A 14,166-nucleotide genomic window follows, 5' to 3' on the forward strand; every position below is an offset into this window, starting at 1 on the left:
AAAATTTCAAGTTCAGTATTCGCTATCTTGTCCTTCCCTCCCCACCCTCCCTTGCTATTTCTGGGTTTTTTCCCTTCCAACTTACTTTAGCACCATAACACATTTTAAACATTACAATCCCTCTTCAGATACTACACAAAATGTCCCATAAAAATAGTGCTTTTTTTGCCAAAAAAGTTATATAATATATTATATATATAAATCAACTAAATCCGTGGCAAATGTGCAATGCAGACGCCTCCTCCATTTAAAGTGAGCATCAGCTCACTTTTTCTTTTTTTCCCCTTTCCTTTTTCTTCTCTCTCTCTCTCTCTCTCTTTCTCTCTCTCTCTCTCTCTCTCTCCTCTTTCTCTCTTTCTCACTTCATCGATGATTTTAAAAAGGTGCAAGTCGATTTGGAATCTTGTAATTAAGCACACACACAAAAAATGCAGATGGGTCTCCTCGGAATTTCTTCTCAGTTACATTTTTTTTTAAAGGTGCAAAAGAAAGTTTTAAAAATAAGAAAAGTTATCCAAAAAAAAAAAAAAAAGAAGAGTGGGGGTGGGAATGAGGCAAAAAAATTTATATCCCTCAACATTTCTCCCCATTTTTTCACTTTATTGTCAAGAAAGACACGGAATGGACTCTTCTTCTCGAAAAAAACGTTTGACTTCGTATCCTTTTCCCCCTCTCGCTCTTTCTTTTGTCTTCTGCTGTTGGCACCCGGGATGTCATGCCGTGCCCGACAGGGAAAAAAAAAAAAATAACCAAAAAGTTCAAGTGCCAAACTGTCCCTCTGAAGCACAGGCTTGGAAACACGGGGTACACGGGGGAAGAAAACAGGTCTGGGAAACGAAACACCCCCTCCCGCCCCCAAAAAAACCCGGAAGGACGATGCCACGGAGACGGCGCCGCTGGCCGAGGGCGCCGCGGTCCCGCCGTCCTGGCTGCGCCGGGTTCCCGCGCCGGGTTCCCGCGCCGGGTTCCCGCGCTCGGCCGGCCGCTCGGCGGCGAGGGGGCAGCCCCCGGCGCTGCCGCCCGGGGGGGCCGAGGGGCTCGGGGGCTAGACCTCGCCAGTCCTCCCGCCCTCCCCCGGCTGACCGAAAACGGAGAAGCCGCTTGGCAGTTCATTTCTGGCGGCCCGGTGTCCCCGCGGGCGCTCGCGCCGCCGGGGGCTTCTGGCTGGGCAGGGCGACGAGGGGGCGATGCGCCTTGGCTTCGTCGGAGGCTTGCAGCCCCTCCGCTTGCCACCGGTACCGGCGAGCCCGGAGGATGCCGGGCACCTCGCGCTGCAGGCGCTGCGAGCTCTTTTTCTGCCACACGTCGTATTTGGAGTACTTGGCGTGCGAAGGCTTTTGAAAGCTGTCCTGCAAAGGGAAGGGAAGGGGGGGGCGAGGGGAAAGGCAGAGTGAGGGTCGGCGAGCCGGGGCCGCCCGCGCCGCCCCGCTCCGGCCACCGCCGCTGCTGAAGCCTCCTGGCTCTCGCCTTGCCTTCAGGGCAGAGCTGGTTCCTCCTCTTTCCTTCCTCGCCTAGACCATCTCTGATGGCCCCCATTACGCTAACGCGGGCCTTGCGCCGGGCGCTCAACACGGCGTCTCCAGGCCTCGGAGGTCTCCCCACCCTGGCTTCGCTGCAGAAGCAGCAGGTCTTAGCGACACGCGTTCTCCTCTCCCCGCGGCCCTTTCATCTTCTCCTTCTTTCTCTTCTAACGTGCCTTTTTTGGAGAACCGCCACCCCGCCTCACCTTGTTGAGCGCTGGCAGCCCCACGAGGGACGTGGCGGAGAGGTCTCGTTCCGACTTGACGGACTTGGCGCAGTAGGTTTCCAGCAGAGCCAGGTCGCAGCTCCGAAAGCAGCACTCCTCCACGATGCCGCGGTTGATCCGCCTGTTATTTCGCCCCACTGGCCTACCTGCAACGGCAGAGGCCCGGCCGTTACACCCCGCTTCAAAAACCGACAGCCCCGCTCCCCGCCGCCAGCCGCCCTACGGCGCAACGGCTTCGTCTCACGTTAAAAGACTTCCCCGGGCAGAGGCTGTTGAAGCCCCCTCAGCTCCCAGGGCGGACGCGACTACGACCGAAGGTACTTCCCGTTACTGTGGTCTATTCCGCCTCGTACACCTCCTTAGCGACGCCAGCGAGAGCCGCCTTTACGGCCTCAGCTAGCCGCGACAGCTGAAGCGAGCGAAGCTGAAGCCGAGTCGGGACGCAAAAGCTACAGCGATTACTGCGAACGTCTCTGCTGTTGATCCTGGCAAGCGCGTTTTATTAGAAAGAAGCAGCAGGGCTTTGCAGTTGCCAACCACCTCCTTTTGTGTTGACGCTCAGGCAGGTGAAAGGAAGCAACGCAGATAAATTTTACCAGATGGGACGGCTCTAGGCAGCTGCAAAAAGAATACGGTCGCTCAATAACACGCTCCCGTACCCGCCAAAAAAAGCTATTAAACTTAATCTTTTAATAAGGGTTCCTCTCCCGTCTCTCCCTGCAGAAGGATGCGAAAGCCAGCGGAGAAGCGGCCAAAGCAGTAACAATCAAGTGTCACTATTTAATTAAAGCCAAAGCGCTCTAGAGGAAAGGTCTAGATAATTTTTTCCCCCCTTTCTCCTCTTCAAATAGAGGGATGGGCAAATTTGGACTTCTAATGCGAAACAACGACAAGACTTCCAAAAACGCGAAACTGAACAATTTTCTTGGCTCTTTTCTGTTGATCCCGCGCGATGTATTTTGTATTCTGCTTCTTAGCGCGTAGCCTCGGAGGGTGGCGAGGCGACCCGGGCCCAGGGGGGAGCAGCTTGAAGCCGGGGCTGCTTTGAGCCCCGAACCCAAGGCGAAACCCAAGGCGCGGAGCGGTCCGAGTTGACGCCGCGCGCGCCCCGAGACTCGCCGCGCGCGCGCGCCGGATGAAGCAGGCGCTCACGCGTTTGGCTCGGGCAGGACCTGAGGGCTCTGGGCTGCGAAGTGCCGGCTGATTTCAGGGCAGGGACCCGCTTAGGGGCGCTGGGTGGCATCCCTCCAATTCGCCCTCACCTCCTTCCCAGCCAGCGGCGAAGGGAGACCTGGGCTCCGGCGGGTTTCCCGCGCCGCCTGCAGCAGGCGCTGGCCGGGGCGCCCCCAGCTCTGCAGCCCGATGTGCAACCCCCCCCCCCCACCGTGAGTTTTTGGGGGGCCCGAGGTGGAGCAAGGCGGGATCAAATGCAAAAAAGCCGCTGCCCTTCGCAGGGTTCGGAAGAAAACAAAACAGAAAATTCAAAGCGGGCCCTGCTGCTAGCGCATCCCCAGAGGGCTGCGCTCGCGCGCCGGCGCAGCACAGGCTTTCTGCGGCGGCGACAGGCGCCATCCGGGCAGAGGTCGAGGTGCGCAAAGGTTGGGTGGCTCCTCTCGAAAAGCACAAGTTGCCCGTTTGCCGTCATCTGTCTGTTTGGAAAGAGGGGAATTAAAAAAAAAAAAAAAAGAAAGAAAGATAGAAAGAAACCCAACGAGCCAACTGGTGACGTCTTCCCGTCCCGTTTGGCCGCCAAGGGTGCTCTCTGGCACCCAAGCGCGCGCAGCCCGGGGCGAGACAACCTCGGGGCGCCTGCGGCCGACGGCGAGGTGTCTGCAAACCTCTGGACGCGGCACTGCTTTCAAGCGCCGCCCCGGCTGCCCGCTGAGCAGCCGCCCGCAGAGGCACGGGGGGCAGCCCGCCGGCCCGGCAGCTCCTTGCCGCTCGGCTCTTCGGGCCTCGGTGCCCCCTGCCCAGCCCGGGGGGCCGCCCGCCCGCCCCGAAAGGCTGCCGCAAAGCCCCCGCGGGCCGGTTCCCTCGCTGTCGGCCGGCTGGGCGGATGGCCCGTTACGTGATTGTCCGGATGGATCTCGCCAAATGCCAGGACCGTCTTCTGCGGGAGAGTTACTTTGGGGAGAAGCAGAGCAACACCACGAGCAGGGACCGGGGGCCCCGCAGCCGCCTGGAGACAAGCACCGAAAGGCGCCGGGGAATTTCCAGTCCGCGGCAAGCGTGGCCGCTGACCCGGCTGGCCAAGAGGGTTTGTTCCAGCGCGCGGTTGGATTGGCCGGCTCTCGCCCGCGCGGGGCATCTTGCTGCCACAAACGCAGCGGAGGTTTCGCTGTTGTATCGCCTGCCTACAGCGGGGAGCTGGCCAGAAACCCGGCCGCGGCCAAGCGGTCCGGACGCGCTCTCTCCGGGAAACCCGCTGCCCTCCCTCTGCCCCACCGGCCGCTCGCCGAACAGCTCCTCTCTTCCTTTCCCCCAAGCCGCGCTCCGTCGAAACCTGCCTCCCTCCCGAGCGTCGGCCTCCGGCGCCGCATCTCCTGCGCCGCCACCAGGGCCGGCGACGTCCCCGGGAAAGGATGCCCCGGGGAGCGGCGCGGCCAGTGAAACGGGTGGCCCTCGGCCGGTCCCCCTCCCCATCCCGGGCGTCGGGACGACCCACGGCGCCCAACCGAGTGGAAGGGGCCTTGGGGCGGAAACAGGTCCGCGGGCACCAACAAGGGCCCCTTTGTGAGCAGCGGCCGGGCAGCGCTGCCATTGTCCCAGTGCCCCCGGGCTGGCCCGGCCCTCCCGGCCCCGGCTCCGCGCCGGCCCCCCTGCTTTTTCCTAGTATTATTCGGAGGGCCGGCGGGCGCGCAGGAATGCGCCCCGTCAGCATAAGCGGCTGCAAAGAGCTAAATTCTTATCAGCTGTTGGGAAGGAGGAAACGGGAGCCGTTGTTTACGGAGAAGGCGGACGCCGCTCCTCCTCCTCCTCCTCCTCCTCCTCCTCCTCCCCCACGCCCCATCCTCGCCCTCCGGCTCCTCTTCCCGGCTGTCTCCCCGCGCCGCTGCCATCAAACGCGGAGCCGGGGCGGCCTCCTTTCTACCCGCGCCGCGCTTTGCCATCGCGGCGGCGGGCAAACGGAGCTCCCCGGGTTGGAGCCGGGGGACCCTCCGCAGAGCCGGCGTCCGGCACCTCCCCAGCCCCGGGGACCGTCAGGGCGAAGTCATCGAGAGAAGGAGCCGACGGGCGCGCAGCTCTGCTGAACAGCTTGCGTCGGCTCCTCCCCAGCCCGCGTCCGAGCCGGGGTGCCCGCGGCGGCATCGGGCTCAGCAGGCAGCGGGGACGTGCCCGTTGCACCCGGCCCCGCCGGCGGGGAAACTCGGCCCCGAGAAACCACCGTGCAGAGGGTTGCCGCTTTTTTCGCTCTTGCAAGCTTTTCGCCCGGTCCCTCAGCAAAAGGCGGCGGCATCAGGGCTAAAAAGACGGGCGGCTAAGAGAGGCATGGTGCTACTGGAGAGGGTCCAGCGGAGGGCTGCAAAGATGAGGAGGGGACTGGAGCATGTCTCCTCTGCAGAAAGGCTGCGAGAGCTGGGCCTGTTCAGCCTGGAGAAGAGGAGACTGAGAGGCGATCTCATCAACGTGTACAAGTATCTGAAGGGAGGGTGTCGAGGGGATGGGCCAGTCTCTTCTCTGTGGTGCCCAGTGACAGGACAAGAGGCAACGGACACAAACCGAAGCACAGGAAGGTCCATCCGAACATGAGGAAAACTTCTCGACTGTGAGGGTGACAGAGCACTGGGGCAGGTTGCCCAGAGAGTCAACCTCTGTTGACTCTGTTGTTGAGAGGAGTTGTGGAGTCTCCTTCCCTGGAGATATTCGAAACCCGCCTGGACGCGATCCTGGGCAATGTGCTCTAGAGGACCCTGCTTGAGCAGGGAGTTGGACCGGATGATCTCCAGCGGTCCCTTCCATCTTCAACCCTTCTGTGATTCGGTGATTAGGCCAGATGCCGAATAAAGCCGATGACACCGGAAATCCCAAGTTGGGAGCCACCTTCAATATCCTCAATCCCGGGGCGTCGGCAAATCGTAACTCTTCCCAAGACCCCAGCGGTTGCAATTTGTTCCCCAGGCGAGCAGACAAGACGGCCGGCCGGCCCAGCCGCCCCCGGCGCACCCTCCTCGCTGGGCGCCGCGTAGCTCCCCCTTTGCCAGACGCCGGCGGGGGGGATGAAACCGGGTGCAGGAGAGCTGTCGGTATCCCGCACCCGCTTTGCGTTGGTGCAAACCGCGCGCCAGCTCGGCGCGACGACGAGACGCCTGAGCTGAGCGGGAGAAGAGCCCCGACGCAGGATTTCGGCAGCGGCCGCGCACCCACGGGGAACAGCCCTGCGCTCGCAGGAACACCTTAGGCTAGGGCACCAGCCTTGTGCCTTCACGCGGACCCGCGGCAGCAGCCGGGCACTGAAACCCCCTCCGCAGCAGAGAAGCGACAGCGAGCTTTCTCACGATTTTCGTTTCGGGCGCCGAGAGCCTGGCAGCCAAGAGGGTTTAAAAATTAAGACGGAGGCCAACTTGGACCAACCGATAAAGGGACGGGGAGGGGGTGGAAAAAGCAAGGTGAGGCGGGTGGCAGGGCGGCACCCTTGCTCAAGCAGAGCGTGCGCCCCAGCCTCTGCTCAGCCTCGCACAGCCGGACGCGGAAGGGGTTAAAGCAGGGGCTCGGGGCGGCTTTGCTTCAGCCCCCTTCCCCGCCGCCGCCAGGGCACCTGCGCCCTGCCGAAAGGCTGAAGAAGGGCTGAAAAAAGGGACCGGAGAAGGAGGAGGGAAAAAAAAAAAAAAAAGAGGAAAAAAAAAAAAAAAGACTTAATCCCCTTGCAACCACCAGATTGGCCACTTGGCACGAGACTCCTGGTCGGCCCTGCAGAAGTGTTTTTATTTTGGCCTGGGAGGCAGGGTTATTCGAGGTGAAAGGAGGTCAGTTTGTCGGTAAAACAAAAGCCCCGTTCCCTTTCATCCCCCCCCCAGAGCGGGAGGAGCGAAGGGAAACCGAAGGCAGAGGGACACAGGCGCTCCTCTATATATAGGCGAGAGGAAGAGGTGCGAGACCCCGGCGGCCGGGGCAGGGCAGCGAGTGGCCGGCCGGCGCGTGCTGACGGACGGACGGACGGACGGACACGTGCGAGGCAATGGATGACAAGAGGGGAGAGCAGGGCGGGCGCAAACCCTCGCAGCGGCCACCCCGCCGCCAGACCTCGCGCCAGCCTCAACGCCAGCACAACGGCTCCAGGCAGCGGCGTTCCCCCCCCACTCCCCCCCGCCAAAAAAAACAAAAAAAAACCAAAAAAAAAAAAAAAGCCAACAAGTCGTCGCCCCCTTCCTCGGCAGTGACTTTCCAAGCCGGTTAAGCCTTCGCCAGCTCGGGGCAGAGGCGCGACTGCCGGACACGCGGCAGCGCGTGCCGCCCGTGCTGGGGACGGCGGGCGCCGTCAGCCTGCGCCGCCGCTGCGTCAGCCCTCCGCCCCGGCGCCGCGCGTTGCCTCCCCCCCGCCCCAAACCCAGAGGCACCGCGCACTCGCTAGGAGAGGGCGAGCGCGGCTTTTTCGGCACAATTCCCGCCGCGAAAGGCCTTGGCCCCTCCGCGACGGCCAGGCGGCCCTTCCGGAGGACGTCGCGAGGCGCCGAGGAGCTACGGCCGCGAGCGAGCCCGCCGCGCCGGGGAGAGCAGAGCCGCCCTGCCCCGGTGCCCCCGAAGCTGCTGGGGGCGGCCGTGGGCGCAGCACCCGCGCGGCGCCGGGGCTGAGCCCCCGCGCGGAGCCGGCTGCATAAATCACTGCCGGTCACTCGCCCGCATCGCGGCTTAGCCCAAAACACAGCAGGCGCTTCCCGGCGGGCGACGCCTGACCTGCCCGCCCGGTCCGACCTCCTCCTCTCGCTTCCTGGGAAGTCCCCGAACCCCTTCCTCCTCGGCGCGTAGCCCTTGCCCACGGCGGCAAGCGGTCGCAAGGACGCACCGGCGCGGAAAAACCCGACCCTCTCGCCCCCGAGCCGCCCTTTGCAGCCGGCGCGCCGCGCAGAAGCCCCCGGCCGCCCCGAGAGCGGCGCGCTGGGCGCACCTACGCCCGGCCAGGCCTCGGCGCCGGAGCCGGCCCCTCGCGCTAAGGGCTGGCGCCCCGGCCCGCGCTCGCTGCCCGCCGGTACTCACTGAAGTAGAAGCCCCGGTCCCCGCAGACGAACTGCAGCGTGTCGACGAGCTCGCCGCCGCAGAGGGTCTCGGCGGTGCCGTAGGCGGCGGCGGCGTCCAGCGCGGAGGCCAGGAAGGCGAGCAGCAGCAGCAGCGGCGGCCGCCTCGCGGCGCACATCCTCGGCACCTGGGGGCAAAGGCAGAGCGTTAGACGCGGGCACGTTGGCGCCCACCCCCCCAACCCCGCGTTTTCCTTCCGAAGGGTTTCGGATGCCGCGGACAAGGATTTCTGTAGCGAGGATGAAGACGACCCCCCCCCCCCCGCCGCCCCCCGAGATTTCCCCTGACGGATCGCCAGCCAACAGCTTTACCTCTGGCACCTGCAAAGCGCAGGTGCTACGAGGGTAAATCCGCGTAGGCACGGAGGCGTTATGCCACGTCCCTGCCGAGCACCACAGAGACCCCCCCAAAGCACGGCGGCGGCGGCAGCGGCCAGCCAACCCCGCAGCCCCTTGCCCGGGGCGACGGCGAGTCTCAGGTGCAGCATCTCCGCGGCCCCGGCGCCGAGCCTCGGCCAGGACACGCGCCACGCGAGCGTCATCTCGGCCAACGAAGGTCGCCGCGGCCCCCCGCGCCGGGACGCCGCGGTGCTGCGCCTCCTGCTCGGAGGTGGAGCTGGCGCGCGCCCCCCCCTCCTGCCGCCGAGATTAAAGGACTCGCCCAAGGTCGCCGGGGAAAACCTGCGGCGGAGCGGCGAAATGAGCCCAGGTCCCCCGGGGGGGGGGGGGGGCCGCTAAGGTCCCTGCCAGCGATAACGACCCCCCCTCGCTCCCGCTTTCCCGCAGCGGGCGGCTCGAGGCGTCGCGGGCAGAGACGCCGCGCTGGCAAGCTCTTCGGGCAGCTCTGCCTTCGCCGCGGCGGCCCCTCGGCCCTCCGTCGCGCCAGGGGCGCCGCGGGCTGCGCCGCGCTGCCCAGCCGCAGCCGTTTGCCGCCAGCGATCCCGGGGGTTTCGGGGTTTTTTTTTTTTTTTTTATTTTGGGGGGTGGGGGGGAGGCGGTGGGGATGAAACGGCCCACGGCCGTTCACCGGTCCCGGCTGGCATCACCTGGGCTGCTGGAGCCCTGCCCCTCGCTGCCCGAAAGCACCCGACAGCCCCTTTCTCCATCCAGAGAGCATCCGTCCTGCAGGCTGGGGCGCAGCCCCCTGCCGGGGGACGGCCACCGCCGCCGCCCCGCGGGGCCGTGCAGCTGCCCCGCGAGGACGGAGGTGGCGCGGCGGATGCCCGCCTGCTGGGCCGCCCTCCTGCCAGCTCTGTCGCCTTGGCGTACTCCCTCCGCCCGCCTCCCTCCGGAGAGCGGCGCAGCGGGAAAGCAGGCAGCGGAGCACACGGCATCTTGATTTTTGGCAGACTGGGGGCTATCCCTGCTCTAACGGGGGCAGTGGGGACGTCACTCCAGGGCCGGACAAGCCTTCGGTTTTATTAGAAAGCCTCTGCTGGGCGAGGGGTAACAGGAGTAACGGGGCGAGAGGTAAGCAGGCCGTTTTCCTAAAGGACGAGGCGAGAGAACGGGCCCGCAGAAGCTTCATCCTTGCGAAACACGGCGGCACGGGCTGCACGGGCTGCCGCTCGCCCCTCACCTGCGCAAGCGGAGGTCGGACACTTCAGGATGCACTTTCAACCGGGGTACTTAAAAAACAAAAACGGCTCCCTCACAAATCTTTATCGGCACACACACCGAGATCCTCTCCCCTGCCCAGGTCAGTCCGTGCCGCGGGGCTTGGAGCAAGGCTGGCCGGCCCGGCTCGCTCCTCTACACCCTCGGGGCCACCCGCTCCCGCAAAGGGACCACACGAATCGGCCCTGGGTGGACGGAGATTTACTCCCTCCTCCGGAGGAGGCTGGTCCGTTAAAGACTGGTCCTTGGGAGCCGCGGCGAAAGAGATGCCCGGCGCTGAACCGACTTGGAGGCGAATTCTTCCTAGCGGCAGATTAGACCCCGCGCAGCGTTCGAATGGATGATGCAGGGCGAATCTCTTAGTTGCCGGGAAGAGCCAGCAAGGCTGCTACAGGATTTGTCAACGTCTTGCTGCACAATCAGCTGGATCGGTGATTTCTGTCCAGCTGCTGAGGAGTCGGAGGCCAAGAGGCCACGATGTGCTAAAAGGCCCGGTTGCCAAATCTCCGAGGACTGCTCAGGCATCCCTTGAATCCAGGCCTGCGCCGAGCCAACCAAACCATTGTGCCTCTCTTGGGCAACATCTCCCAAAAAACGGATACTAAACCTCCTGTCTGACCTAATTCCTCCTTCAGTCTGGCCTTCATTACAATTTAATATGAACAGAACAACGTAGGAGGGAACTGACAGATGGCTCAGTCTGCAAAATTCGGATTTGGGCGGCCCAGGCCAACTCTTGCTCTTTGCGGAGCAGCGCAGAGTTTTAACGGCAGCAAGGCAAGAAGTTGTCAGCCCGAACCAAGCAGGAGGGAAAAACCAACTTCTCGGTGCCCCATCTCAACCAGGGAGGTTGAAGCTTCAGCGCTTCAGTGTCTGTCTGCGAGTTTCATGTCCGGCCCCACCGGAGGTATTTACCCCAGCGAGCTGGTACCACGAGAGATGCTCAGCACGTGTCGGCCCCACGGCCGTGGGGGCAATATGAGCCAAGGTTTCCCCCTCGACGGGGGCACAGCACGATGCCCCGGGGTCCCAGGCGCGAACCAGATCCGCAACGCGATCCACGGCATGGAGGGCCCTGAGGAAGGAGGGAGCTGCCCTGCTTTGGGGCACGGCACTCCCCAAGGGGCAGGATGCTGCGGTATGGTGCAGCAAGGGATGGAGGCAGGGATGCTTCAGCCAGCCTAGCGAGAAAACCCCAGACATCCCAATATTATGGGTAGGCGCTGATCTCTCACGTGCCGTCAGGCTGGACCTTGGACAGAGGTAGCGCGGCTCCAACACCAGCGTCGCTGCGCCTCCCCGTCGCGGGGTGCCGTGCCACCGGCAGGGACATGACTTTTGACTTGTTGAGCTGCCAGGCAAAGAAGATTGACCCAGGACGAGGGTTGTTTTTTTTTTTTTTTCCCCCTGTTTGGCTTTAATCATGAGGCTTGAAAAAAATAAAAATCTGGTTCTTGGCACCTGGCTCACATGACATTTATATGGCTGAGGTTGGCAATACTACTTCTATTTTTAGCCCTTACTTTTTGGTCTTCCCTATTCCATCCCAGCGGACCGCTCAGCCCTGTCCTGGAGATCACCTTTCCCATGTGGGAGAAAGGCACCCTCGCGCCTCCTCGCCGCGGCTCCCTCCGGGGCCGGCGGCTGGGCCAGGCTGGGCAGCGCTCCCTGCGCCCTGCGCCTTGACTCTGCCGCAAGGGCTACGGGAGCTGTGGAAAAATCAAGCTCAAAAAGGTGAATGGGGTATTCAGTACCATTTACTCACCCCACTGGGGAGCAAGAGCGTATTGCACAAATTTTGGTATGCAGCCCAGAAACATTTGATTTATGGCAGAAAAAAAAGGAAATGCAATCTTGCTTAACTCTTCTAAAGACAGCTGGCAGGACCCGGGGAAGGGATTTAAGTCCATTTTAGTAGCCTCACTTAACTCCTTTCTTTATTGTTCCTCTCTCCTTTCTGCGTTCACGTCCAAAACCTGGAGTATATCAGGAAAAGTTAACAGCAAGTTAAGCTGTTAAATCAGAAATTGCGGTGACTGGAGTTTACTGGCAAGTGATATTCCCACAACACGTTGAACTTACTTTACGTCTTGGCAGAGCACGTTTAACCCTTTCAGAGCCAGGTTATAATCACCAGCCATATTTCTTCCCCGATCCCCCCACCTTTCACGGCCCCTCATTTAAAGTGCCCAGGGAAGCCAGTATCGCTTTGCCCCGTTAGATGCAGAAGCCGTTAAAAGCAGAGACAAACCCAAGAAGGATCGGAGAGGTCAGTCCCAGGACACGAGCAGGGAGAGGGTGGGCCACTTACAGTGCTAGTATGCAATGCTGGAAACGCACCAACTTCTCGGTCCCTCTAAAAATAAGACCTCACCTGCTGTGTTTGCTTTATTTAAGAAAGAAAAGAAAGGCAGAAATCCCTCTTTCTAGTGCTCCACTACTCCAGTGGGGCTTGATCCAAAGCCTACCGGAGTCAACGGGCACTGACACCTCCAGGCTGCCTGCTCACACCAGCAACCCTCCAGCCAGGCTTCAAAAAGGATCACCTGTCAGGGAAAAACCACCAGGGGACACACACGCACACACACACGGACACACACACACGCACGCACGCACACATTTTGGCTCTCCAATTGCATTCGGCGGTGGGAGGGGACCTGCGGTGTCAAATCTTTTATCCCTTAATGAATTTTCACAGGAGCAGGGATAGCCCCTTTGAAAGGCTGAGTGAACTTGTGTGGGTGTCGACAACGCGGAGCAAGATTTACAGCTCTGACCCATTCACCCCCACCAAAATTGTCAAGTTGGGTCCAAAACAGTTCAGTGAAGCTCAAATCAGAAGTGTCAGTCAGTTTTATTTCTCCAGATGTCCTTAGCACAAAGTCACCCTTACAAAACCCACGACCCAGACTCCTCAACTCGACTCTAAATCAAGCCAAGAGGAGGAGAAAAAAAATCCCAACACGCTGAACCCTGCTCAGTAAAAGAAAACACACACACACACACACACACACACACACACACACACACGCACGCACACAACCTGACAACAAATAAAAACAAAGAAAACCAGGCCTTGGCCTCCCAAGCACATCCTGGCATTTGGAAGAGAACTACAGACTTTGTATAGGAAGTCGCAACCTAAGGGTTGAAAGCAGCGGTTCTCCCAAGGTGTCTATTTAAAACCACCCACACAAACCTTATTTTTACACTTGATTGCTCCACGCTGCCTGAGCGAGTCCTAGCATATCAGAAACCCTGTTAGCGTACCACTGGCTCAAGGCAAGGCAGCCACATCTGCTGGTACAGTTATGTTGAATCCGAGTTTCCTCATGTGCCCCAATTCCCTACCGCTCAACAGAGTGCTAAAACCTTTCCAAGTTGCTCTCTTAAAACAATTACTGTAGGGAAAAGCAATTGGGAAGGAAGGAGGAAAAAAAAAAAATCACACAAAGTCGAAGGCTCCATGCCAACCATTAACTCTCACTCCCTTTTGGCTTTGCTTTCTTGTTTTTCCTCTCTGAATTTTTATCCCTCCGAGACCGAGCGTGCTGCAGTGTTTTTCAAAACCGAGTTTTAACAACCTCTCCGGTCCCCGAAGCCAGACGAGCGCCTGTCCCCCGCGCCCGGCGCGCAGTTACCACCTTCTCCCCGCTTCCGCAACAACTCCGCGCAAACTACGCCAGCCGCAGGTCGGCCAGGGGCTACTTCACCGGGCGCCCGGCAGCCACGCGTGACCTCGCATAGCCCAGCAGCCGCCGGGCCTCGCCCGCGCCCGCCCCACGCGTGACCGCCGCCGAGGCAGCACGCCCCGAGCCACCCCAGCCGCCGGCGGCGCTCCGCGGGGCGCAGCGGCCGCCCCGCGCGGGTAACGCGGCCCAGCCCGGCTCTCGGGGTCCCTCTAGTGACCCGCGTGGGCACGGCGGCGTGGCGCGGCGCAGCGCGGCCCCTCGCCTGGCTGGGCGGCGGGGCAGCCCGCCCGCGTCGGGGCGCGGAGGAGCGCGGCGGAGCGCGGTGCTTACCTTGGCGTTGTCACCGCTGCTCTCAACTTGGTGCGCCGGGCCGGGGAGGAAGGCGGGCTGCCGGCAGCGCTCATCCGTGCGGGCCGCCGCGCTTGACATGCTGCTGCGCTGCCCTGCGAGCGGGTCCGGCTCCGGCTCGGGCTCCGGCTCCGGCTCCGGCTCGGCTCCGGCTCCGGCTCGGGCTCGGCTCGCCTGCCCCGCGCTCCGCCTGGCTCTCCTCGCCTTGCCTTGTTGGTGTGTCAAGTCCCTGCTTGGTTTTTGCCGCGAGGATGTTATTTGGTTACGGTTAGGTATGTTGTTGTGCTGGAGAGCGAGCGCTTGCTTTCTTTCTTTTTTTTTTGTTTTTCCTTTTTTTTCCCTTTTTTTTTTTTTTTTTTTTTTGCCTTTCTCTCCTCCTGCTGTGGCTGCCCCTTGGGTGGCTCTCACTGTTGTGTTTGTGGACTGCGTCGCCCTGGCCGGGGCTGCTGGAGGGGCCGGCTCCCTAGCCGCACGCTGCTCCCGGCTGGCTGCCCCACGAGCGAGGAGACAGGCAGGGCGCTCCGGCTGCCCC

General features: G+C 61.8%; 1 protein-coding gene across 1 annotated transcript; it reads right to left on the reverse strand.

The window, feature by feature from the left end:
* Positions 1–301: 301 nt before the first annotated feature.
* On the reverse strand, positions 302–13,744 carry IGF2 (insulin like growth factor 2). Its single transcript, XM_068944814.1, has 4 exons — positions 13,617–13,744; positions 7,940–8,105; positions 1,727–1,893; positions 302–1,349 (listed from the first exon to the last, which is right to left on the reverse strand). Exons 1-4 carry the CDS (start codon positions 13,713–13,715, stop codon positions 1,110–1,112), a joined length of 672 nt encoding a protein of 223 aa, XP_068800915.1. The 5' UTR covers positions 13,716–13,744; the 3' UTR covers positions 302–1,109.
* Between the last annotated feature and the right edge of the window lie 422 nt (positions 13,745–14,166).

Source organism: Struthio camelus, chromosome 5 (genome assembly GCF_040807025.1).
Source record: "Struthio camelus isolate bStrCam1 chromosome 5, bStrCam1.hap1, whole genome shotgun sequence".
NCBI lineage: Eukaryota > Metazoa > Chordata > Aves > Struthioniformes > Struthionidae > Struthio > Struthio camelus.

Excerpts from the sequence above, each read along its gene's own strand:
- IGF2 (XM_068944814.1), bottom strand. The coding sequence starts at position 13,715 with ATGTCAAGCGCGGCGGCCCGCACGGATGAGCGCTGCCGGCAGCCCGCC. Across the intron at positions 1,894-7,939 it reads GGACCGGGGCTTCTACTTCA|GTAGGCCAGTGGGGCGAAAT; the intron begins GTGAGTACCGGC and ends CTGCCGTTGCAG. Across the intron at positions 1,350-1,726 it reads GGCTGCCAGCGCTCAACAAG|GACAGCTTTCAAAAGCCTTC; the intron begins GTGAGGCGGGGT and ends TTCCCTTTGCAG.